General features: G+C 33.7%; 3 protein-coding genes across 6 annotated transcripts in view; 2 read left to right on the top strand and 1 right to left on the bottom strand.

Moving 5' to 3' along the window:
• Positions 1-4513, top strand: part of ko (Stork-head domain-containing protein knockout) — a 71055-nt gene extending 66542 nt beyond the window's left edge. For all 3 annotated transcript variants that reach the window (XM_012366304.2, XM_012366305.2, XM_067357058.1), the window contains 2 exons: positions 250-729; positions 1231-4513. In XM_012366304.2, the coding sequence (XP_012221727.1) occupies positions 250-729; positions 1231-2403 (1653 nt within the window). In that variant the 3' untranslated portion in view covers positions 2404-4513. The remainder of the gene's footprint in view (positions 1-249; positions 730-1230) is intronic.
• A 1298-nt stretch (positions 4514-5811) lies between these two features.
• On the top strand, positions 5812-14721 carry SA1 (stromal antigen). Its single transcript, XM_012366342.2, has 19 exons — positions 5812-5972; positions 6072-6274; positions 6348-6508; positions 6596-6774; positions 6865-7038; positions 7105-7309; positions 7397-7726; positions 7802-8759; positions 8843-9076; positions 9150-9333; positions 9408-9594; positions 9674-9978; positions 10073-10284; positions 10359-10525; positions 10890-10941; positions 12685-12720; positions 12856-13026; positions 13110-13194; positions 13289-14721. Exons 2-19 carry the CDS (start codon positions 6099-6101, stop codon positions 13304-13306), a joined length of 3834 nt encoding a protein of 1277 aa, XP_012221765.1. The 5' UTR covers positions 5812-5972; positions 6072-6098; the 3' UTR covers positions 13307-14721.
• Positions 14151-23854, bottom strand: LOC105671851 (uncharacterized). Of its 2 annotated transcripts, XM_067357055.1 has the most exons (11): positions 23644-23854; positions 23210-23298; positions 23058-23119; positions 16317-22894; positions 15935-16227; positions 15674-15849; positions 15429-15583; positions 15208-15297; positions 15064-15126; positions 14747-14866; positions 14151-14674 (listed from the first exon to the last, which is right to left on the bottom strand). In XM_067357055.1, exons 1-11 carry the CDS (start codon positions 23683-23685, stop codon positions 14600-14602), a joined length of 7743 nt encoding a protein of 2580 aa, XP_067213156.1. In that variant the 5' UTR covers positions 23686-23854; the 3' UTR covers positions 14151-14599. The 2 variants fall into 2 exon arrangements, with proteins under 2 accessions (XP_067213156.1, XP_067213157.1); XM_067357056.1 differs by lacking the exon at positions 15064-15126 and having other exon boundaries at positions 23644-23853.
• Positions 23855-23877: the final 23 nt, after the last annotated feature.

The raw sequence follows: 23877 nt of genomic DNA, 5'->3' as shown, positions 1-23877 counted from the left end.
GCGAAAGAAAACTTCTTACATAGCGTCTAGCGCCGCGAGGCTAATTAACCGGTTCCACCGACGATTAATGAGAAATCTCGAAGCGACAGCGTTCCAAGTTATTAATAATACCTCACTTGAAAACTTTAGTAATATCGGAGATAATAAATGCTTCATATTAATTCAGTTAGAATTGAATTGGAATGATTGATTCCGAGAGGCTTTGGGTAGACCGCGGAGAGATATCAGATCGATTGAATCTATTTTCAGATGATGGAGGGTCTGGACCAGTCGCAGGCCAGTTTCCAAGTGTGGGACGACTCGAGCTCGGTGCGATCAGCCACTCTACCGAGACGACACCGGCGTCAGGCTAGCGGTGATTCCTCGAGCTTGTTGGCCAACTCGACGCCAAGAAGCTCCCGAAGGCATCGGTCACCATGCTCCACCCTGCCGCGATCCAAGTGTTCCAGCTTGAGCAGATGCACATCCAGAGCGTCCGTGTTACCGCCAGGTACCGCCAATCAGGATGCCTATCAAGCGCGCAATCAGACACAGAACGACAAGAACTCGACCAACTCCTCGCCGAGCAGAAGCGGCGGCAGCTCGGGTTCGGTCAGAACGATGAACGCGAGTCCGGCCAAGACGAGTACATTGAGCAGGCCCAACACCAGACAATCTAATTCTAGAAGGCCGAGTCACGATTTCAGCAACAGCGGTACCAAGTCGGCCAACAACTCTCCCCAACATAAGGTGGATTTGAATTAACACTTTTAAATAACGCGAAAATTCCACTGTATCCTACATCTATATATATTAGAATTCATTCCGTATTTAATTTTTTTCATTTTCAACACATTGTTATTATTATAATTCTATCATGTGTACTAATTTGAGAGGCAATACTCGCGTCGGATTTCTCGTTAAAATTCTAATTGAATCGATATAATGTTATCAATGATTAGAAAGCTATGCATTCAAAAGATTCTGGCCATATAAATTAAGAATAAATTTAAGATATCATGAAGATACAAGAAATCTAACAAAATATATTTTATGTCATGAGATATACACGAAAAATTCTTATCTTTTATGAAAATAAGATTCGTAGCGAGTAACGAGTTTCTTGTTAAGAAATCAGCAGCATTTTATGAAATAGTAATATATAATTTTATTTTCCTCTCAAGTAATAGATTAATTTAAATAAAAAAAATTTTGCACCATTTCTAAATAAAAAAATTCTACTGTCTCAAGGTACTACAAAAAACTTCATCGGGTCATTCGTCTCACTCCAGCGGCAAATCGGTGTCCAGCACGAAGCTGACTTGTTCACCGTTGAAGACATCCACGCTACCCACGAAATCGTCACCGCTCAAAATCGTTCAGCAAGGTTCGCTGACTCCTCTGCAAGAGGCGCAGAACTCGATAACCCTTCAAGTATCTACCAATCTGAGCCCGTCGTCGCAAGAGCAACGAACGATACAGAATAGCGTGACGCTGGCCTCCAACACGACCAGCACGACGACCATTTCCGGCTCGCCCGGCACGAAGATCTATGTTCACCAGAACAACTCGCCAATGAGGTCCGTGATCACTTTCGAGAACGGTACGGTGAAGACGAAGATTGCCGAGAAGGAAGTTATCGATTGCAAGGAGAAGCAAGAGAGAGAGTTAGTAGCCGAGAAGGCCTACAAGACTCGCGTGGACGATGAGAAGCTCTTCAAGTCGAAGCTAGACGAGGAGAAGCTGAACAAACCGGTCAAAGTCGAGCGTCCATCGTCGCTCTACACACCGAAGGAACCAAAAACGAGTCTTCTACTATCGGAATCCGACAAAGAGAACAAGCCGAAAGTCGAGGAGGAAGTGCCTAACAAGCTAAAGTTAACAAACCGCCTTAATAACAGTCAAGCGCATCTAATCGATGGTTCCACCAACAACGTCGACAAGAACGCCTTGGCGCACGAGGCCGCCGCGTTGTCCACCACGAAGAACACCAACGACGCGATGAACAACTCGCGCAAGCTCAGTTTATCGCTATCGAAGGACGCGTTGAGTTACCGTAACCTGCTGCATCCCGGCTCGAAGAACAATATCGCCTCAAATCCGCCGTCGCCCACCAAGTCGTACGACGGTTTCGGCGGCTCCTTCAACGACGTCTACATCGAGAACCTGGAGACGGTGAAGCAACAGCGAGCACCTCAGGGTTCTGAGCCCAACTTGGACAAAACTGTGAGTCGAGGATCGGATTTGCATTCTTATCCCAGTCTCAGTGACATGCAGGTACAATTCACCAGCCTGGCAGCGCAGAAGATTCTCAAGGGCTGCCCGATCAACAGCGTGGATACTCTAGTGGAGGTGAACATGGCCGCCGCCGATAAGCCTAACAACTGCGACGTTACGGTTCACACGGACTTCGGCCTCGTTTGAATTTTATCCTCGTAAACATTCCGTCGATTATTATCCCATCCGGGCATATTACGTCCATGAAAAACAACGTGCCTCGAGTCAAACAATATTGAAACGCCGCTAACGCCTTGCTTTTCGTACGTCAGAATAGGGAGTTGTTTCCTTTTTTAATAGAAAAGCCACGGCTTGCGTAAGAATGTTAATACACGGAACACGCGTAACAGTTACCAGTGATCTGTCGCTTACTTACATTCCTCCCCTTTTCACATCCGTGTTTCCGAACAATCGCTGTACCTCTTTTTTTTTTTTTAATATTATTACGGCGATTATGTCAAATAGATAAGAAAAAGTAGCATCTAGAAAAATACGATCAAACTTTTAACTTTGCTTGCCTTACGAAGTAGACCTTGTCTTCTAAAAATGTTGTTCCTAAAGATAAGATGTGCATGTGTATCGAATTTATACATATATTGAAACTCAATATAAATTATTGCGTGAACTAAACAACACGAAACAAAACCTATGAAATGTACGTCATTTTATTTTCGCGCTTTGTACTTGAAAATTTTTAATTTAAAACGGAAATATTTTTTCCGATTTATTGTTAAAACAAACAGTTATCACTGCCCCATTTTTTAATCACAAGATACTGCAAAGATAATGCGAGATCGTCTTTTGATAATTTAAATATACATACAGATGCATTTACTCGTTTCAAGTTCCAAACATATTTAAGGATTCAAAAGACGCGTATGTCACAACGTTGTAACACCAGCGGTTTTGCGTCGCTTTGCTCGAGCTAAAGCGATTTGTCAAAACAACATTTCATGTACAACACTCACGTGACCCGCAAGTGAAAAGAGAGAAACAAAACGTGAAAATTTTATCGAATTAAAACACTGCCATTTTACGTATTTACGACAAAAATGATTTTCAATAAAATCAAGTGGTACAGCAAAGTTTTGTAGCGAGAGATATATAGATAGGGATTCTTATAAAATAATAATTCCTCGAACAATAATATTGTACTAAAGCGAGGAACAATATCTTTTTCATCAGGCGCATTATTATAAGCGCACAAGCAACTAATAATATACATAAATTAAACGTAATACCGTCCTCAGAAAATCTGTAGTAAAGAAAAGACCGAGGATGATCACGAGACTTGTAATTCTCGCTGCATTGCACAGTAGAGATTTGATATCAAATATACATATATTGTAAACATAGTGTAGAAGAAGGGCGTTTGCTTGAAACGCAGCCGGTACCATTCGCAATTAGTGCAATCGTAAATCTATAAGTGCCAAAACGTATCGTAGTACTTAACGACAACCGCCTTAACAAATCCATTCGCACGACCATTTCGCGGCACTCGCCGACGAGGAGGGCGGCAATGACAATTTCGCAAATACAAACAAACCGCGAGAAAAAAAAAGAAAGTAATGCTAGGCATTAATTGTGAAGCCGTAGTCTTAAAAAAATAGTAGACAATTAGGCAAGTACGGCAGAGAAAATAGAAAGAGACGTGTCCGCTTTGTACATTTCATATTCTGTATTGCAGATTAACCGATGGGCGATGATTCGCGATCACCGTTCACATTATCAGGCGAGCAGACGCCGACTTTCCCCTTATGAATCTTTTCTTAAATTATATATATAAATATTTATTATTATGATTTTTTAATTATACATTTGTGCATCAATTAGTGTGCACACAAGTAATTGTTATTATAATTTATGTATTATTACTATTATTATAATTGTGAGTTATAATCATTTATGATAATATTGTTATAATTCGAGAATTATTATCATAATTATTACTTGTAAAAAAATGTATTTTATTATAATTCAAAATATGTATAGAATATATACAAATTTATTAGTATAAATTATATATTAGATACAGAAATATTAATTCAAAGTTGAAATAATTTAAAAAGTGAAGGAGAACATTAATGAAAATTTTCAAAAGAATTGCATCTTTTAAAAGTCGACGTTTGTGAACGGTAAAACATTCTCGAAACATTGCCCCTTATTTCTTATCAAAACTAACTTGTAGAGTATCATTGTATAATCTTACGAATCATTATAACAACGAAAGTATATGAATAATAAAAGAATGACAAAATACAGGCGTACGATTATTTTATCGTTAATTGCATGCATGAAAAACTTACCATTTTGAAGTCCGAAAAATGTTGTCCAATTGTAACCGTCAGTGTAATAATTTCTGCATCCGGCATTCTCGAAGGAAAGTTTCCGAAAATCCAAAAGATTAGTTCATCATTCTGAAAATGAATAAAAAACATATTATAAATTATGAAGAATCAAAGGTTAGAATCTAGAAGAGTATATTGCGATATTATTTTGAACCGGCGAACTTTGTAATAATTATCACAAGAATAAAATTCGAAACACAGCAGTGTACGTTGGAAATGTTCATATAGCGAATTATAACAAAAAGATTAATCGACATAGTTAATTAACAAACCTGGCAATAATCATGCACCGTTGTCGTATTGTCAATGCATTTCTGCGAAATATGACAATATACGCGAAGAAAATGTTTAAATAATACTAAACACAAAAGTAAATCATGGATACTGAAAGTGCGATAATAACGACCGTAGACAATATTTAACGCATTACAAGCAATATTCAATACTTAACAAAAAATATTCGCGATAATTTTTTGCGCGCGAAACTTTCTACAATACCGCGAAAAATACAACTTGAAGTACTACTACGATTACCGCGACATTTACCTTCAGTTCGAGAATTATCGAAGACTGCAGTTGCGATTCTCGAAGCGCCCGGATGATAAAAATGACAGACTTCACAATAATTATCGTAAAACATTCGAAATTAATAAATATTGCGAATAATCAAAATAACGAATTATAGTAAAAGATTTAACAGATTACAAGACAACATTATATATAAACCTGAAAACTATGCAAACGCTGCATTTTGATGCACTTTGACTCGATGTACGCGAAGGGAAATTCGAATGATACTACAGGCACACGAAAGCGAATTGCCGATACCGAAATCGCGATAATAATGCAACTACAATAATTAACGCGTTATAACTAACGTTTAATGCTTTATCAGAAAACACTGACGACACTTTTTTTGCCCACAAGACTTTTTTTGATAATAATAATCGCGAAAAACCGAAGGAACTCGAATGCGATTTTGTGATCGCCGCGACACGTACTGTGACTACAGTGGTGACTAGAGTGGTAAACCTACTTTCAATTTGAAACCTATTGAAGAGCGCACGACATCTGTGAGTACATTATGAAACAAAATTCACTAGAATGTTAAGCAATGAGAGCATAGATGCTATAGTGAATTTCTCTCTTTTGTAATTTTGTTGTTGTCTGGTTATTACGTAATGCACATTTGGCGTCCTGATAGATATGTCTTATGTCTTTTTACGCTGTAGTATTGGCATTCTGGAATGACAGTGATGAGTTTTGTGTAACGGCTTTATGTTCTACAAAGTAGCTTCTACTTTGTAGAACTATTAAAAAATATTCTCTTAAAAGAGAAATCCCTTCATTACTGCATTTATCGGACCGGTAAGTATATTTTGATGTATACAGTATTTTTTTAAGTGAGGAAACCCGATAAACTACCATGGTTGCCGCGCGGTTCTTTTCATACATATAAATTTTCAGGCGTCTTAAAGCATCCGAAACGTCAAGATGATGCACAGAAGGGGTGGCAAACGGATCCGAATGGACGATCCAGTGCCACCGGAGTATGAAACTCCGATGACACCGATGACACCGATGACAGATGATCGCGGGGACGCGAACGACTCTTATAACGCATATACGCCATACAATCAAGCGTCTCAGACCCCGCTGCACAATCCGACGTAATTATCTACTTATCACTGCTGTGTAATATAAATGTTTTGTTAGATATTTGATACAATTATATATTTACAGACCAGAGCATTACTCATCTGAGAGCTATAGTTCACCGGGCACATCTCAACAGCAGTATCAGGAACAATCGGGGAATTTTGATAATCAACAATTTGAAGCTCCTATGACACCTGCTACTCCTAACATGAGAATCACAAGAAACACACGTGCCAGGATGCGTGGTAAATTTAGATACAGTAATATTTACCAAAAAAATTATAAAGAATAAAAAATGTAAAAATTTTAAAAAATTATGTTTGAATTTGAAGGAGGTGTAGTGCAGCAACCCAAGTATAAAGAAGTTGATACAGATTATACTCCATCATCCACTAGTAAGGGGAAAGGTGGTGGTGGACGAGGACGTGGCAGAAGGGCGCATAATTCGCATAGTCTGGAAGATGAAGCTAGTCTTTACTATGTTATTAGGAACAATCGTTCCTCACTTACTGTAAGTTGATTAATCATGATTTATGCAAAAATGACTGGAAAAAAGTTAATATATTAAAATTTTTAATACAAATATCGTGTGTTTTAACAGACCATTGTTGATGATTGGATAGAAAAGTATAAGAGTAACAGAGAGAATGCGCTGCTTATGTTGATGCAGTTTTTCATCAATGCCAGTGGTTGCAAAGGTCGCATCACTTCTGAGATGCAGCAAACCATGGAACATGTGGCAATTATTCGCAAGATGACTGAAGAATTTGATGAAGTATGTTTCCTGTTATAATATTTTATGTTATATAATATTATAACATTGTATAATTTTATTCTGTAGGAAAGTGGTGAATATCCACTAATAATGACTGGACAACAATGGAAGAAATTCAAAGGAAATTTCTGTGAATTTGTTCAAATTCTGGTTCGACAGTGTCAATATTCTATTATCTATGATCAATTTTTAATGGATAATGTTATTTCTTTGTTAACTGGGCTCTCAGATTCACAAGTGAGAGCATTTAGGCATACCGCAACACTTGCAGGTAAACAAAAAAATTAGAAAAATACTTAAAACTTATACAAGTAGAAATAAATGGAATATTAAAATAATTTTATTTTTTTATGTGTAGCTATGAAACTCATGACAGCTTTGGTAGATGTTGCTTTGACTGTATCTATAAATTTGGATAATACACAACGGCAATACGAAGCAGAAAGGCAGAAAGCCCGAGAGAAAAGGGCGGCGGATAGATTGGAGTCTTTAATGGCAAAGCGAAAAGAGTTGGAAGAGAATATGGACGAAATAAAGAATATGCTTACATACATGTTCAAATCTGTTTTTGTTCATAGATACAGAGATACATTGCCTGAAATACGTGCAATTTGTATGACAGAAATTGGAGTCTGGATGAAAAAATTCCACCAAAACTTCTTAGATGATTCATATTTGAAATATATCGGTATAAAATTTAATATTTTTGTTATTTTTATATATTAAAACAATAAAAATCTTTAATACAATATTAATTTTTTAGGCTGGACTCTGCATGATAAAGTTGGAGAAGTCAGACTCAAGTGCCTACAGGCATTACAACCGTTATATGCGTCAGAGGAATTGAAAACGAAGCTGGAATTATTCACGAGCAAATTCAAAGATAGAATTGTGGCAATGACGTTGGATAAGGAGTACGACGTTGCGGTGCAAGCTGTGAAGCTGGTTATCTCAATCTTGAAACATCATCGGGATATTCTTACCGATAAAGATTGCGAACACGTGTACGAACTTGTTTATTCATCGCATCGTGCCGTTGCACAGGCAGCTGGTGAATTTCTTAACGAACGTTTATTCCGTCTGGACGACGAAGGCATGGCGGCCATGGCGGGCGTTAAAACCAAACGCGGGAAGAAACGATTGGCGAATACTCCTCTCATACGCGATCTTGTTCTATTCTTTATCGAATCCGAATTGCACGAGCACGGAGCATATCTAGTCGACTCCCTAATCGAAACTAATCAAATGATGAAGGATTGGGAGTGCATGACGGATCTCTTATTGGAGGAGGCTGGTCCTGATGAAGAAGCGTTGGATAATCAGAAAGAAACGTCCCTTATTGAGTTGATGGTGTGTTGCATAAAACAAGCCGCTACGGGCGAAGCACCGGTGGGTCGCGGCCCCACTCGAAAAATTCTATCTGTGAAAGAATTGAAACAAGTTCATGATGATAAACAAAGACTGACTGAACATTTTATTCAAACATTACCACTGTTACTCGATAAGTATAGGGCGGATCCTGAAAAATTGGCAAATCTGCTTGCAATCCCGCAGTACTTCGATTTGGATATTTATACGAAATCTCGGCAGGAAATAAACCTGGATTCCTTATTAAATAAAATCCATTCAATCGTAGAAAAAATGCACGACACTGAAGTTTTAGATACAGCGGCTAGAACTTTGGAATACATGTGTGTGGAAGGCCACGCTATTTTCACTAGGTATTTATATTTCTATTCTTTCAGTTATATATATGTTTGATTATCTGTTTAATGTATGTAATATTTAATTTATTTTTGTGTAGATGCAACGTTGCTCGTTCCACTCTGATCGATTCCATTGTGATAAAATATCAAGAAGCGATCGACGAGTACAGAAATTTGATTGAAGGAAATGAGGAACCAGACGAAGATGAAATATTTAACGTTGTCCAGTCGCTCAGAAAAGTTTCCATATTTTACTCTTGTCACAATATGAATCCTTGGAGCATATGGGATTCTCTGTACAAGGACATAGAAGATGCAAAGGATCCATCAAAGTACTTATTCTTCCTATCTATTACAGTTACATGCAATATTTTCAGACGTGTGACTAAATTATAATGCCCACAGACGTTTACCAGAGGAAGCAGTTAAATACTGCATAAGTGCATGCTTCTTCGCTATCTTGTGGGGTCAGAATCATTTGATGGAAGCTGTGGAGTCGGGTAGTCGTGGCGAAGATGAATGTCGACAATTGAAGGAACGATTGCACTCGTTTATGGGTTCGATGCGTCATTTCATCAGCGGTGGCACGGTAAATATACTTTTAACGCTCATTCAAAAATGATTCTGAATATAAACGATATTTATACGTTTGATATCAAATAGCCATCGACACTGGTCTTGAGGGAAGAAGCGTATAACACGATATGCGATTTATTAGTAGTGTTCTGCAATCAATTGACCAGTCACAGTAATTCTTTGATGCATCAATTAGTGTACGAACCCGATCAAGCAATGCAAAACATGCTCAATAGATTTATACAAGAGTATGTCTTTTTCGAAGAAGAAGATGGTGAGTCGATATTTGATTATGCGCTAAACGAGCTTATTGAAGTGTGCACGATATATACATATCAAAATTTATTTTCCAGACGAACATGACGAACATTCTAAAATCGAGGAGCTTCATAAACGAAGAAATTTCTTAGCCGGTTACTGCAAGTTAATAGTGTATAATATGATTCCTACGAAAGCTGCGGCAGATGTATTCAAGCATTATGTCAAATATTACAACGATTACGGCGATATTATTAAAACCACCCTAGGAAAGGCGAGAGACATCAACAAAACGAATTGTGCGCTAACGATGCAACAAAGTTTAAATATTTTGTACAATGAAATAGTGGCCGAGAAGGGAAAAGTGAACAGAAACAGTGAGGAGTTTATGGCAATCAAGGTAGATAAGCGTAGATAATCGATATATTTTAACTTACATATTATCTTACAATGAGATAAAATGTACTAAAATCCTTCAACTTAATTATTTCTAGGAACTCGCGAAGCGATTTGCTTTGTCATTTGGTTTGGATGCCGTGAAAAATCGCGAAGCAATAACAGCCTTGCACCGCGCCGGTGTATTATTCGCCATTACTCCACCGGACGGTATCGAACAAGATCCTACAGGCCCGCCACCGAATTTATCATTCCTCGAGATACTGTCAGAATTCACGAATAAGCTTCTCAAACAGGATAAACGTGTCGTGTAAGTATCTCGTCTTATCAAATTTTATTTTTTTTTTCACGTTTACATGCTTTATTGTGTATGTTTTATTGCAGACTCAACTTTTTGGACAGACGATTACAAGCTGGAATGCCATCTTCGCGAGGAGAGGATTGGCAACCTTTGCTTTTGTACAGAAATAGTTTACTGCACGGTGAAACTGATCAAGTTCCAGTCACAAGTAAGCGGGCTTACACAAGGCGCAAGAAGGATCATTTAGCGGGTAAGAGACTGTCTTTATTTTAAAGAGTATTTTTGATATACGGATTTTATATAATTTAACTTTTACCAAAATTAATTAAATTAGCCGAGAAAATGATTAACTGATCAATCGTAATATTATTAAATATTTGCGGTTTTTGTTATTTTCTTGTGGATTCAAAATTATTTGACGCATACATGAAATTGAACGAATTCAGTGTATTCGATGACAGTACGAAACAGCACGAAAAAATGAACATTGACGACTGCGGAAACGGACGTGTTTATGATTATCATAAGAAAACCATTAAAATTTAAATATTAATGTTAAATCTCTATTACGAGTGTTGTTCATTATTTAAACAATGGTACTGTTTCTTTTGCAGAGGAAGAGGAAGCTGATGAACCTGATGAAGGTTCTGATCATGAGTTTGCAGGGTGAGTTAGGTGTATCCTGAATGACATCTGATATATATAATTATTCCTTTCTATCAATTTTGTTATTAGTACAAATTCAACTGTTATTGCAAGTAACTAATAACGCAAAGAAAAATCGGCAATAATCAATATTTAATCACGCTCGAATATCATTGCAGTACGAGAACTAAATATTTAATTTACTTGCCTTTGAAATGCGAATTATACTGTATATAATATATACTGTTTATAAAAGTGGAAATTCGGATACATTTTATGCACATACTAATGTGCTTTTTTTTTACTACCGCTATGAAACATAAATGTTGCTTGCAAAGTGTAGATCTGTAGAAGTAGTGGTAGTAATTTATTACTAAATTCATTACTAATAATGTCTTTCATTCTATCAGCATTCTTTTCATTAATGCTTTATTAATACTACATTTATGATTTATTTATAAAACTTCAATATTATAATTTAAAGTAACGATAAATTATCAAAAATTAATTATGATTGCAAGGCAACAGATCAATGCATACAGTTAAATTTAATTTGTAATTTGAAATTTAAGCACTACTACGTACAATCGAATCATACTTATACCTTTTTTCATAAAAAAGTCTCATTTCTCTTGCAGTATAACTGCATGCTTGTGCTTAATTTATAAATGTCACTTTGAACGAAAAATTATATTCTCTTATGTTTGCATGAGTAGTAATTTTTGAACCGCTTATTACAGGCGATCCAATCATTATAAGAATTAATCCTTTCGCTGCGATGCGTTTCAACGAAAATTTTCTAGTTTTTAAAGGATTAAAAATATGTTAACATATATATATATATATATATATAGTAACAATAAGGAACAAAAATTCTATTTTGTTTTGATACTGGATTGTTACATATATATGTCATCTCTAAACCATTAAAAAGATGCGGTGTTCGCTGCGAAAGGGTTAAAAAAAATATAAACATTTATCACAAATGTATATCTCTGAAAGTGTACGTAAGGGGCAAAAATTGTACAAGATGCATTTTTAATGTAATTTGTTATACTTGGTGCCCGATTTAGTTTAATAACAAATCACTTCTAAATTTAGAAAGCATTTAGAATAAGAGTTTATTAAGAGACATATAATATTGTCAAGATCATATTTTTTTTAAACAAATGAAAAAGATCGTGCATAGAGAACGATGTGTGTATTTTATCGAGTGATTAAAATCAAGTAAGCTTAAAACTTTGTATTCTGTTTATATATTAATAATACAAATTGGTGATAGATATAAATAAATATGTGAAATTACTTCAAATAAAAGACCTTCTACTCCCAGCGCTCTCCTAAATCCTACTTTATCAAAATTAAAAGGTATTATTGAAAAGCGCGATGCACATTTTCAGTCATCAATATTTAGACGATACGAAAGAATCATCTGTTTCACATATCCTGCAGTTAATAATGCCAATGTTCCTTTTCACGACACGCCGTTCTCTATACCTATCATTTCACAAGTTTGTTATCATTATTCATCTATACATATTTTTATATTACTTTTAACATTTTGCTTGTCTAGAGAAAGATATGAAAATTTAAAGTATTCTATACATTTGTAAAGATTATAAATTTGAATATCATATAGCTCGCAAATTGATGTACATCATATGCATGTAACAGTCTTTTATTACCATGAAATTTTTGTCCCTTTATTTCGAATATTTGGAATATTGCATTTCCCTTGCGTGTAATTGCGCGTTTTCGTTTCAGCAAGCACAAAAAAAAGCGTGGCCCACGGAAGAATCAGTGAGTAATTTATTCTCTCATTATTTTATCAAATTATTCATGAATTAACTAGAGACAAAATAATAACGTCAAATATAGATCATGCTTAATATATAAAATGCAGCGTTGTGATATAATAATATCTACATATTTCAGATTGCCAGTTAATAAAGTGGTGATAACTCGTGGATCCAGGGCGAACGCTTTCTATGAAAATGATGCCGCACAAATTCAAACATCTCCTTCAGCAATCATAGAGGACACGTCAACAAGTCCTTCGCAAGATATTGATAACAGACTTAAGACATTACAAATACAGTCAAGATCGTAAGTATAAAGAAGATTAAATTTATTCTGTTATTATCTGCTGAAATCATACAACAACGAGGAACGTATGTTTTCTTTTACAGACGGAGGAATCAAGAACATACAGAGCACAGAGAGTTGCGGAGAACCTCCAGGAATTCAGGCAGATATGTAGAGGGACAATATATGGTAAGTTTGTGAGCGATATTGCAATATTGAATACTGCGGAATATTGCAAATTACATATCACTTATGGATTTTGATTTGTACTCATTTCTTACAGGAATCTGATTCCGAGTAAGGAGACTTAAAAACTTTATTTATCCCTAAATTTAGATGATTGAATTGTGATATGTGTTCAAAACATATTGTTCAATGCATATATGTTGAAAGCAAGTGTACCATCTGAGAATCACAAAAAGATGTTTAAGTTATACAGATGATGAAAAGCTTGCGGAGCAAATATTAGTATGTTATAACAGATTAGTGTTACAAAGTATAAATATATAAGCGAAATTTTTAGTTTTTTTTTACACAATTGAATTTATTTTATTATGTTACATACAAATTTTACTTATCTTTAAATTTAATTGATTATAGTGATATTTGTTCAAAAAGCAGATATATCATCTGATAATCACAGAAAGATTTAAGTTACACAAATGATAAAAAAAGCTTACAAAGTATTAATGTTAATACAGGAAGCTATTTAGTAACTTTTTTAAATAAACAGACTCTCTTATTGAGATATAATTTTATTTATGAATACACAAACTATAGACTGAGTGATATTTTTACAATCCCATTTTACTTCTTTCATACATTGCGTCATTTATGTTCAAATACTTTATATAAACTTATAAAATGTTTATTACTTACGCGTTATATAATATTTACAATGTTACATGTTATTGCGAAAAGTTAGACAATTTTATTTAAAACAATTTTTCGTATATATTGTGTCATTTTATATTCAAATACTTCATATAAAATGTTCATTTTTAAAATGTTTATTACTTACGCATTATATAATATTTACAATATTATACGTTATTGCAAAAAGTTAGACAATTATATTTTAAAGAATAAAATTGTCAAAATTTTTGTAGTAATTTTTGTGCAATATTTATAAATATTATATAATATAATATAAACCGACACAATATATGAAAGAAGTAAAACGGGATTGTAAAACTATTTAATAAAAACTATTTTAAAAATGATTTAATAATTTTTAAAGAAACGGACATAACTCTCTCTTATTGAGACATAATTTTATTTATCAATACACAAACGATGGACTGAGTGTATTTTTACAATCCCATTTTACTTCTTTTATACATTATATCGTTTTATATTAAAAAATATTTCATATAAATTTATAAAATGTTTATTACTAGTGTCATGATAAAAAGTAAGAATTTTTGATTTCAAAATACAATTATAATTCCATATAACATATAATCCACACGACGCTTGCAATGACACTTAGAGATAGATTAAAATATTGTAGTATTAATTGTAGAACTGCTAGTTTTATATTTATGTTAATATATTACTACCCTTTGTACATGATTATATGACCAGTGTTCATTCATCGGTCTGACTGTATTCGAGATTTACGGAAAAGACTGCTGAGTCTGCGACCTTTTGGCGTGCTAGATGCGTTCTGTTAAAAAAAAAAAAGTTTAATATACAAAAGTGCTTAATACAAAAGTCATTTGTGTTTCTTTATACTCACTTCGTCCTGCGTTCGTTTTAACGAGAATATGTTCTTTAATGAGTGCGGAGTTGTCGTCACTCTTCTATCTGCATTCCGTTCTCTTAGTATGCGTGAACTCGGGCTTTTTAACTCATTACCCTGTCGCAAATTGTTAAGAAATGTCAGTTCTTATTTTCATTAAATTTTAATGTCAATTTGTTAGTCATAATTTTAGTGATATAGTTGCATAACAAGAGCATTTTTAACAAGTGTTAGATCATTCTTTCAGCCTTAACCAATTTTTCAACAGATTTTCTTTGCTGTATGCAAGACTAATAGCGTATACAGGAATATACCTGCAGTGACAATCTTCCGCCATTCTTGCTTGGTGTTGGAGGACCAGGTTTTTTATATGATGTCTGTGATGAATATAAAAACCATCACAAACATTAAATAAAAGATTATACAATGAAATTTTAGTGGCGTAACTTTGTCCTTACCTGAGTTCTATCTTTCTTCCTCGCCTTTTGTTCCGGAAGAAGGCTTTGGCTAAGACTGTCGTTAAACGTTTCTTCCGTTAGGGAGCCCGACTATAAAAGCAATGCAGACATTACATGCATACATAAGCATATGAGAACAAAAATAAAAACGATATTTGAGATTAATGAAACATTTAATGCGTACATTCGATAAATGCAGCATGCATTTAGAAGAAACTTACTTTAATCTCTTCTTCAGTCAATGTTGGAGGAAGGAATTGCATTTCCGCCGGATAAGATGATTTCAGATGGGGTTTACAGAGGGAATTTCTCATTTGTAAAATAGACAAGCGATCGGTATCTGTGCTGGGCAAGCAATTACCTCTCTTCATATCGGCTGGAATAAAAAAAAGGGATTTATCGATATCATAAAAAGATAATTTTAATTTTTTAGCATATCTGTCTATCTATAGAACATAAATTATACCTAGGTAAACATTATCGAAGATTTCGTCCTCATCCTCCGCTTTGAACATATTGCCCATTGCTTGCATATTTCTAATACTGTGTCTCCTCTCAATCGTTTCCTCTGTTATTAATGTTGTCACTTTTTGTGATCTGTGCTGCGTACTCTCTGGAGGTAACATCTCTTGTTTCGCCATCCTATAACGGATTTCAGTTAATTAACACTGTTATATTAATAATTGTGTTCTTTTTGCAATACACATTCTGATACAATTGGACGTACGTGCAAGTCTTGCGCGAAATTGTGGCCACTCCTTGGTCAGCTTCAATCTCCTTGAGTTTGGTTTGTAGTTCTCTGTAACGCTGTACCGCATCTTCGTGGTGTTTCTGCTCGATTATAAGCTTTTCCCCTATGGTCCAAAGTTGAGAACTGAGATCGCTGACGTGCGTTTTGTACCTGTTGAGTTCTTCCCTTTGCTTCTGACACATCACTTCCATTTGAGATTGCAATTTCTCGCGTACAATCTTTTCTTGGTCCTTGTTGAATTTTGACATTTGCTCATTGTAAGCTGTTTTCTAAAACAAATTAAACATTTAATAGCGTTAAATAGTGTTATAATTTATACATGAAACATGGATTTCCAAAATAGAAATGTTCTACTCACCATCTTTTGCTTCACATCTTCCAGTTTCCGTTCGTACGAAGTATGAACCTCTTTCAATTGACTTTCAAGTTTTTGCTTTGCGATTTTGATCGACTCATCCTTTTCTTTGTGTAACTGTAACAGATTTTCTTCGTGTAACTGATTCTGCTGTTTCAATTGCTCCAATTGTTCCTTCAGAGATTCTACTTCTTTCGTGTTAACTTCTGTCGACTCTGTCTCCGTTGATTTTAGCTTCTTTACTTCCGCTCGAAGATCGTCAATATTTTTCTCTAATTTCACATTTCTTGATCGCATACTATCTATTTTATTTTTAAGATCTTTCCCTTCTTTCGTCAGCTGACTAATTTGACTCTGTAGTTTCTTCTCCATCTCTGTTTGATTCTTGATCTTGCCAGATTTTAAATTGTTCTCGTACCATGTGGCTAAGCTCGTGAAAGAATCCATTTCTTCTTCAGACTTTATTACGTCGGTTCGTAGCGCTTTTTGTTTTTCCAGCTGCACATCGATTATCATCTTCTCGTCAAAAAATTGATCTTCTTCTGCATTTGTCAGTACATCCAAACATTCTTTTTCATGTATTGAACATAAGTAGGTATCGCGTAATTTTTGTTCCGTCCACAAGAAATTCTTCCATAAAATATCAGATATGGTTTTAATATTTTCTAAACTATCTATTTCACGTTTAAACAATGCATTTGCTAGACTTGTCTTTTTATCTTGTAACTGTTTGAACTCGTCACAAACGGAGCCCTCAATGTGCAGAATATCCTGGAACTTTGTCAATATTTCATTCCATTTCTGCTTCGATGATATTAAAATGTTGTCTAAATCGTTCCGTGAAGCAAAAATTTTTTGCAGAGATTCTTTTAAGGATTCTTTACTTTTGATAAGATTTTTAAGATAATCATTTCGTTTCTCCGCTATCACCTCCAATTCTTGTATTTTATTTTTCAAACCGCAAATTTCCTCTTTGTCTTTTGCACTGTTTTCCAGAAGTATTTTTTGCTCTTCCAAAGTTTTATTCGATTCAGCATTCGCGCAAGACAAATACGAAATAACTTTCTGAGATTTGTGTAATTGATTAATAGTCATCTTGATAATATTCAGGACATCTGCAGTTTCATTGTCTATATAAATATTCTCATATTGCGACACATCCTGTAAATTCTGATCGAGAAAATCGAAACTTGAACACATCTCCATAATTGTAGAATTCAAATTTTTCGTTGGCTGCTCTAATTTTTCACACAGTTTCACAATTTTTGCTCGACTCGCATCCGTACGCTTGCAGTGCTCCTTATTTGTTTCAAGTTCCGCATTAATTTTCTTTAGCATTTCTTGCAATTCTGCTAAAGTTGTATTTTGGTCTGCTATAGTTTTATTCTTGTCATTAATTTGATTTTGTACATCGAGAAGGTTGCTCTGGCACTCGCGCAACGACAATTTTGCATTTTCAAGTTCCTTATTCAATATTTTTTTAGAGCTATTGAATTCTTCCTGAAGATCTTCTATATGCAGACATTTTTCTTTTAGAGCTGCTTCCTGAGTTGTCAAAACGGCATCCTGACTAGATCTTACTTCTTGAAGATTAACAATTACTTCTTTCATCTTCTTCTCTGTAATACATGCTTTATTTTCCAGTTTGTCCATTTTAGCTTGTAACGCAATCAATGCCTCTTCTTTAATTCCCAATTCTTTATCTTTTGCTTCTAATGCTTCTTTATGTGAACATATCAAATGTTCTTTGTCAAGTTTTAAAGATGATATGTGCGAACGTAATTGTTCAATTTGTAATTCAGAGTCCTTCATCTTTTGCAACAGTTCAGCATTTTCCGATTTCAGCTTTTCCACATCTGCGTCTCGAGATGCTATTAAAGCAAATTGATTAGTTCTTACTTCTTGAAGCTCTTTAATTATAGAACTTGATTCACTTGCCATATCCTTTATTCTTATCTCTAGTGCAGTTATTGCCTCTTCTTTGATATTTATTTCTTTATCTTTTGCATCCAATTCTTCTTTATGCATGCATATCAAATTTTCTTTCTCTTTTCTTAAAAGCGAGACATCCAAATGTAAATCATTAATCTCTTTCTGTTTCAATTCCATCTGTGAGTTTGTATCATTCATTTTCTTTTCCAATGAATTGAGGTTGTCAGTGACGTTGCATAATTCAACTGATATTTTAGCATTTTCCGACTTTAGACTTTCCAGAGTTGCTTCTTGAGTTGTAATTATGGCACCTTGGCTAGTTTTTACTTTTTGAAGATCTTCGATTATAGAACTTGTTTCACTTGTCATTTTGTCCATTTTTATCTGAAGCGTAACTATTGCTTCTTCTTTCACTTCTATTTCTTTATCTTTTGCATCCAATTCTTCTTTATGCATGCATATCAAGTTTTCTTTCTCTTCTCTTAAAAGTGCGACATCCAACTGTACTTTATTAATTTCTTTCTGTTTCAACTCCATCTGTGTGTTCGTATCATTCATTTTTTCTTGCAATAAGATGAGGTTGTCAGTGGTGTTCTTCAACTCAAGTGATATTTTATCATTTTCCAGTTTTAGTCTGTCCAGAGCTTCTTCTTGAGATGCTATCATGGTAAATTGACTAGTTCTTACTTCTTGAAGCTCTTTAATGATAGAACTTGATTCACTTGCCATATCCTTCATTCTTATCTCTAGTGTAGTTATTGCCTCTTCTTTGATATTTATTTCTTTATCTGTTGCATTCAATTCTTCTTTATGCATGCATATCAAATTTTCTTTTTCTTTTCTTAAAAGTGAGACATCCAAATGTAAATCATTAATCTCTTTCTGTTTCAATTCCATCTGTGTGTTTGTATCATTCATTTTCTTTTCCAATGAATTGAGGTTGTCAGTGACGTTGCATAATTCAACTGATATTTTAGCATTTTCCGACTTTAAACTTTCCAGAGTTGCTTCTTGAGTTGTAATTATGGCACCTTGGCTAGTTTTTATTTTTTGAAGATCTTCGATTATAGAACTTGTTTCACTTGCCATTTTGTCCATTTTTATCTGAAGCGTAACTATTGCTTCTTCTTTCACTTCTATTTCTTTATCTTTTGCATCCAATTCTTCTTTATGCATGCATATCAAGTTTTCTTTCTCTTCTCTTAAAAGTGCGACATCCAACTGTACTTTATTAATCTCTTTCTGTTTCAACTCCATCTGTGTGTTCGTATCATTCATTTTTTCTTGCAATAAGGTGAGGTTGTCAGTGGTGTTCTTCAACTCAAGTGATATTTTATCATTTTCCAGTTTTAGTCTGTCCAGAGCTTCTTCTTGAGATGCTATCATGGTAAATTGACTAGTTCTTACTTCTTGAAGCTCTTTAATGATAGAACTTGATTCACTTGCCATATCCTTCATTCTCATCTCTAGTGTAGTTATTGCCTCTTCTTTGATATTTATTTCTTTATCTGTTGCATTCAATTCTTCTTTATGCATGCATATCAAATTTTCTTTTTCTTTTCTTAAAAGTGAGACATCCAAATGTAAATCATTAATCTCTTTCTGTTTCAATTCCATCTGTGTGTTTGTATCATTCATTTTCTTTTCCAATGAATTGAGGTTGTCAGTGACGTTGCATAATTCAACTGATATTTTAGCATTTTCCGACTTTAAACTTTCCAGAGTTGCTTCTTGAGTTGTAATTATGGCACCTTGGCTAGTTTTTACTTTTTGAAGATCTTCGATTATAGAACTTGTTTCACTTGCTATTTTGTCCATTTTTATCTGAAGAGTAACTATTGCTTCTTCTTTCACTTCTATTTCTTTATCTTTTGCATCCAATTCTTCTTTATGCATGCATATCAAGTTTTCTTTCTCTTCTCCTAAAAGTGCGACATCCAACTGTAATTTATTAATCTCTTTTTGTTTCAACTCCATCTGTGTGTTCGTATCATTCATTTTTTCTTGCAATAAATTGAGGTTGTCAGTGGTGTTCTTCAACTCAAGTGATATTTTATCATTTTCCAGTTTTAGTCTGTCCAGAGCTTCTTCTTGAGATGCTATCATGGTAAATTGACTAGTTCTTACTTCTTGAAGTTCTTTTATTATAGAACTTGATTCACTTGCCATATCCTTCATTCTCATCTCTAGCATAGTTATTGCCTCTTCTTTGATATTTATTTCTTTATCTTTTGCATTCAATTCTTCTTTATGCGAGTATATCAAGCTTTTTTTCTCTTCTCTTAAAAATGAGACGTCCAAACGCAATTTATTAATCTCTGCCTGTTTCAATTCCACCTGTTTGTTTGTATCATTCATTTTTGTTTGCAATAAATTGAAATTGTCAGTAACGTCCTTCAATTCATGTGATATTTTAGCATTCTTCGACTTCAAACTTTCCAAATTATTATTTGCTTCAGTTTTCATCATTGCATATTGTTCTTCTAACGCTTGATTTGTTTCTTTTACTTGTAGTACATTCTGTTTGCATTCATTTAATTCATTATAGAGAATTTTTTCCTGTTCTTTCAAAGCGCTTATTATTTTCTGATTTTCTAATAAATTTTCTTCTAATATAGTATTTCTTGTTTGAATGTCTGATAATTCACTGTTAGTGCGATTGAAATTACACTCCAACTCCTCTTTTTCTTGTTGCACTTGATGGAGTTCATGATGCAATGTTTGATAGTTACGTTGTAATTTTTCAAATATCAGTTGAACATTTTCTTGATATTCTGCAAAGTTTCGTTGAGTCGTTTCTTTTATTAATTTGAGATCTTTATTTACATATTGGATATCTTCTAATCGTGTCATAAGAGATTTCAGCAACTGTTCTTTGTTGAGTAAACTGCTTTGTAAATTGCTTATTACTTCAAGTAAATTCTGTTCCAAAATATGTTTTTCATCTCTAATCTCTTCCAAATTCTGCTTATTTCGTTCTTCTAAAGTTGTAATAGTTAATTGTTGTTCAAGTAAATTTTTATTTGTTTCTTCTACTGCTGCTTTTAGTTTCTCGATGTCACATTTATATGAAGTGCATACGGTATTATAATTATGTAACATTGTTTCTATGTGTTTTATAAGATCATCAAGTGTCAAGTTATCTAAATTGTCAATTGAAATTTGTATGAATTGATCACAGTGAAAAATATCTCTTATATTTTTACTATAATTTTCGATAGAAGATCTGTACGAATTTCTTTCATCTGTAAGCTTGTTAATGTGTGTGAGATGTTCCGCTACCTGTGATTTTGTTTCTGTTAGAGAAATGTTTAAGTTTGTACAATTAATCCTTTCGTTTTCAAGCAATTCATGCAAGTCCGTCACCTCTAGTTTTAAATTATCCAATTCTGTATTCAATGTAGCAATCGACTGTTCTTTTTCAGATAGTTTCTTTTCATTAGATGAAAGTAAATTTTTCAAATCTTCATTTTGAGCAACAAAAGACATTTTCTCTGACTGTAAATTTGTAATATCTGTATTCAAAATATTTAATTCCTTCTGCGTATTATTTAGTTTTGCTTGCAGTTGATCTAACATTTTTACTTTCTCTTGCAAATCTCTATTTGATTCCATCGCAGTTTTATAATCTTTCATAAGAATGTCTAGTCTTCCTTTTAAAGTGTCAACTTGAGCGTTCAATATAGCAGATTCTTCTTTAGCTTCCTGGAGTTGGATTTCAATCACAGAACTTAGAGCTTCACTAGTATTCAGTGACCTTCTTTGGGAAATCATTGAAAGTGGTACATCTTCAACTTCAAAGCTTTGTTCTACATTAGAATTTTTGTTCAATTCCTTGATATATGTGCGTAATTCTTCGTTGTGTATTCTGAGTTCTACCAGTTCTCTGTCTTTCAATTCAATTTTACTTGATAGAGTTTCCAAAGATCGTTCAGAGATTGTGAAATTTTCTTTATAATGCACTGATGTTCTCTGCAGACTGGATAGCCCTTTAGCTAAAGTATCATTTTCCTCCTCTAATTCATCAATTTGATCTTGCTGTTTATTCAACTGACTTGTCAAATCATTAATATATTTCTTATAATAATCTTCTCGTGAGATGTCCTCTTTTGAACGAGAAGGCTTAGGAGTATTTTGTTTTATTTGTTCCTTTCGCAATGTTTTCAGTTGTTCTGATTTTTCATCAAGCTTTTTCTGCAACTTTTGTATCTTTTCCTGCAGCATCTTTACATCTTCTCGTAAATCCGTATTGGTGAATCGTTCTACTGCTAAATTACTTTTTAATTCTCTTAGCTCCCGAATTCTTTCAGTCATAATTTTTTTGCTACGTGCAGAACGTGTGGCAGGAGAATGAGAAAATCCCGCAACAGGTGGTGGAGTACATGATATATCTTCTACTTCCATAATAACTTCTACTATAGTTTCCTTGGTGATCTCTTTTCCAAGAGGTAAAGTATTTTCAAGAAAGGTTTTAACTCTAATTTGTGTTTCATGTTTTAAAACATCAAACATATTGTATTTTAGATTTGATGCATTGTATAAATCATGTATTGCAGTGATTGTTCGGCTTAAATGCACTAATAACAAAGATGCAACGTATAAGTGTTCTGTATTATCATCTTTGTTGACTTTAAAACTGGGATACTCATCTACAAATTAAGAATAAAAAAAATTAACACCTAATTACATATAATAATTGTATTTACATTATTGTTTTTAATTCTAGTTCAGTAATTGTTTAGAGTGCAGAAATATACAGTCATATATTAGAAAACTAAGCAGCATATAAAACATAAAAACATGTGTGTTTACCTTCTAAAAACTTTAAAATAAGATCTTCTTGATTGCTATTGTTCTCATATTTTTCCCATTTTCTGTAACATATTAAATTAATTAATATATGATGGATTTCTAATTGATATATAATATATAAATATCACAATTATATATATAAATTTACTTACATTAATTCCAGGAACTTGATATAAAATACTCCATCTTGCAATTCCGTTGTGTTTTTCACTGGTTCTGTTAGTAATTGTGAACAATTGATCTGTAAAGGTGAAATGTTTCTTTATAAAAATATATCTTTTTCTTGGACCTTCTTTCTTTAGATAAACATACATTTTTTTCAGCAGCCTTTTTCAATTTTAGTTCAAGTTTAGTTTTAAGATAATAAAAATTATGATATGCCCATAATTTAACGAGAAAAATATTGCCCGAAAATTGCAAAAAATGTAAAAAAATAATTTTAAATAAAAATTAAGAATAAAAATTAATAAAATCGAAATGTGACAGTGTAGTACATTCAAAGTCCCATACGTGCATACTTCATACGTTAAATTTTCATTGAATATGACATTAAATTGACATTAATGATTATAAACTAACTACTCACCCATTCTATAATATCCTTTTCCCATAGCTCCATATTTATCATGCACAATTATATTTAAGTCATTAAAACTATAAAATTTGCACATAAAACTTCCTCACTGTATCTACAATTACAAACAAGGCAAGTTCGTTTGATTTTGTACAACGGAAACTCGCATTTTGACCAACCAAGCTAATCGAATATTTCTAAGCAAAAATTATGCTTTATTCTTTCCTAAAGATACGTGTTATGCAT

Source organism: Linepithema humile, chromosome 6, assembly GCF_040581485.1.
Source record: "Linepithema humile isolate Giens D197 chromosome 6, Lhum_UNIL_v1.0, whole genome shotgun sequence".
Classification (NCBI taxonomy): Eukaryota; Metazoa; Arthropoda; class Insecta; order Hymenoptera; family Formicidae; genus Linepithema; species Linepithema humile.
Note: the sequence above shows the minus strand (reverse complement) of the source record. Positions and strands in the feature narration are given on the sequence as shown.

Coding starts and splice junctions, on each gene's coding strand:
- SA1 (XM_012366342.2), top strand. CDS start 6,099: ATGATGCACAGAAGGGGTGGCAAACGGATCCGAATGGACGATCCAGTG. Junction 6,775..6,864: donor ACAATCGTTCCTCACTTACT/GTAAGTTGATTA, acceptor GTGTTTTAACAG/ACCATTGTTGATGATTGGAT. Junction 9,979..10,072: donor AGGAGTTTATGGCAATCAAG/GTAGATAAGCGT, acceptor AATTATTTCTAG/GAACTCGCGAAGCGATTTGC.
- LOC105671851 (XM_067357055.1), bottom strand. CDS start 23,685: ATGATAAATATGGAGCTATGGGAAAAGGATATTATAGAATGG. Junction 23,120..23,209: donor ATCAAGTTCCTGGAATTAAT/GTAAGTAAATTT, acceptor AATATGTTACAG/AAAATGGGAAAAATATGAGA. Junction 15,584..15,673: donor CTTCGATAATGTTTACCTAG/GTATAATTTATG, acceptor TTTTTATTCCAG/CCGATATGAAGAGAGGTAAT.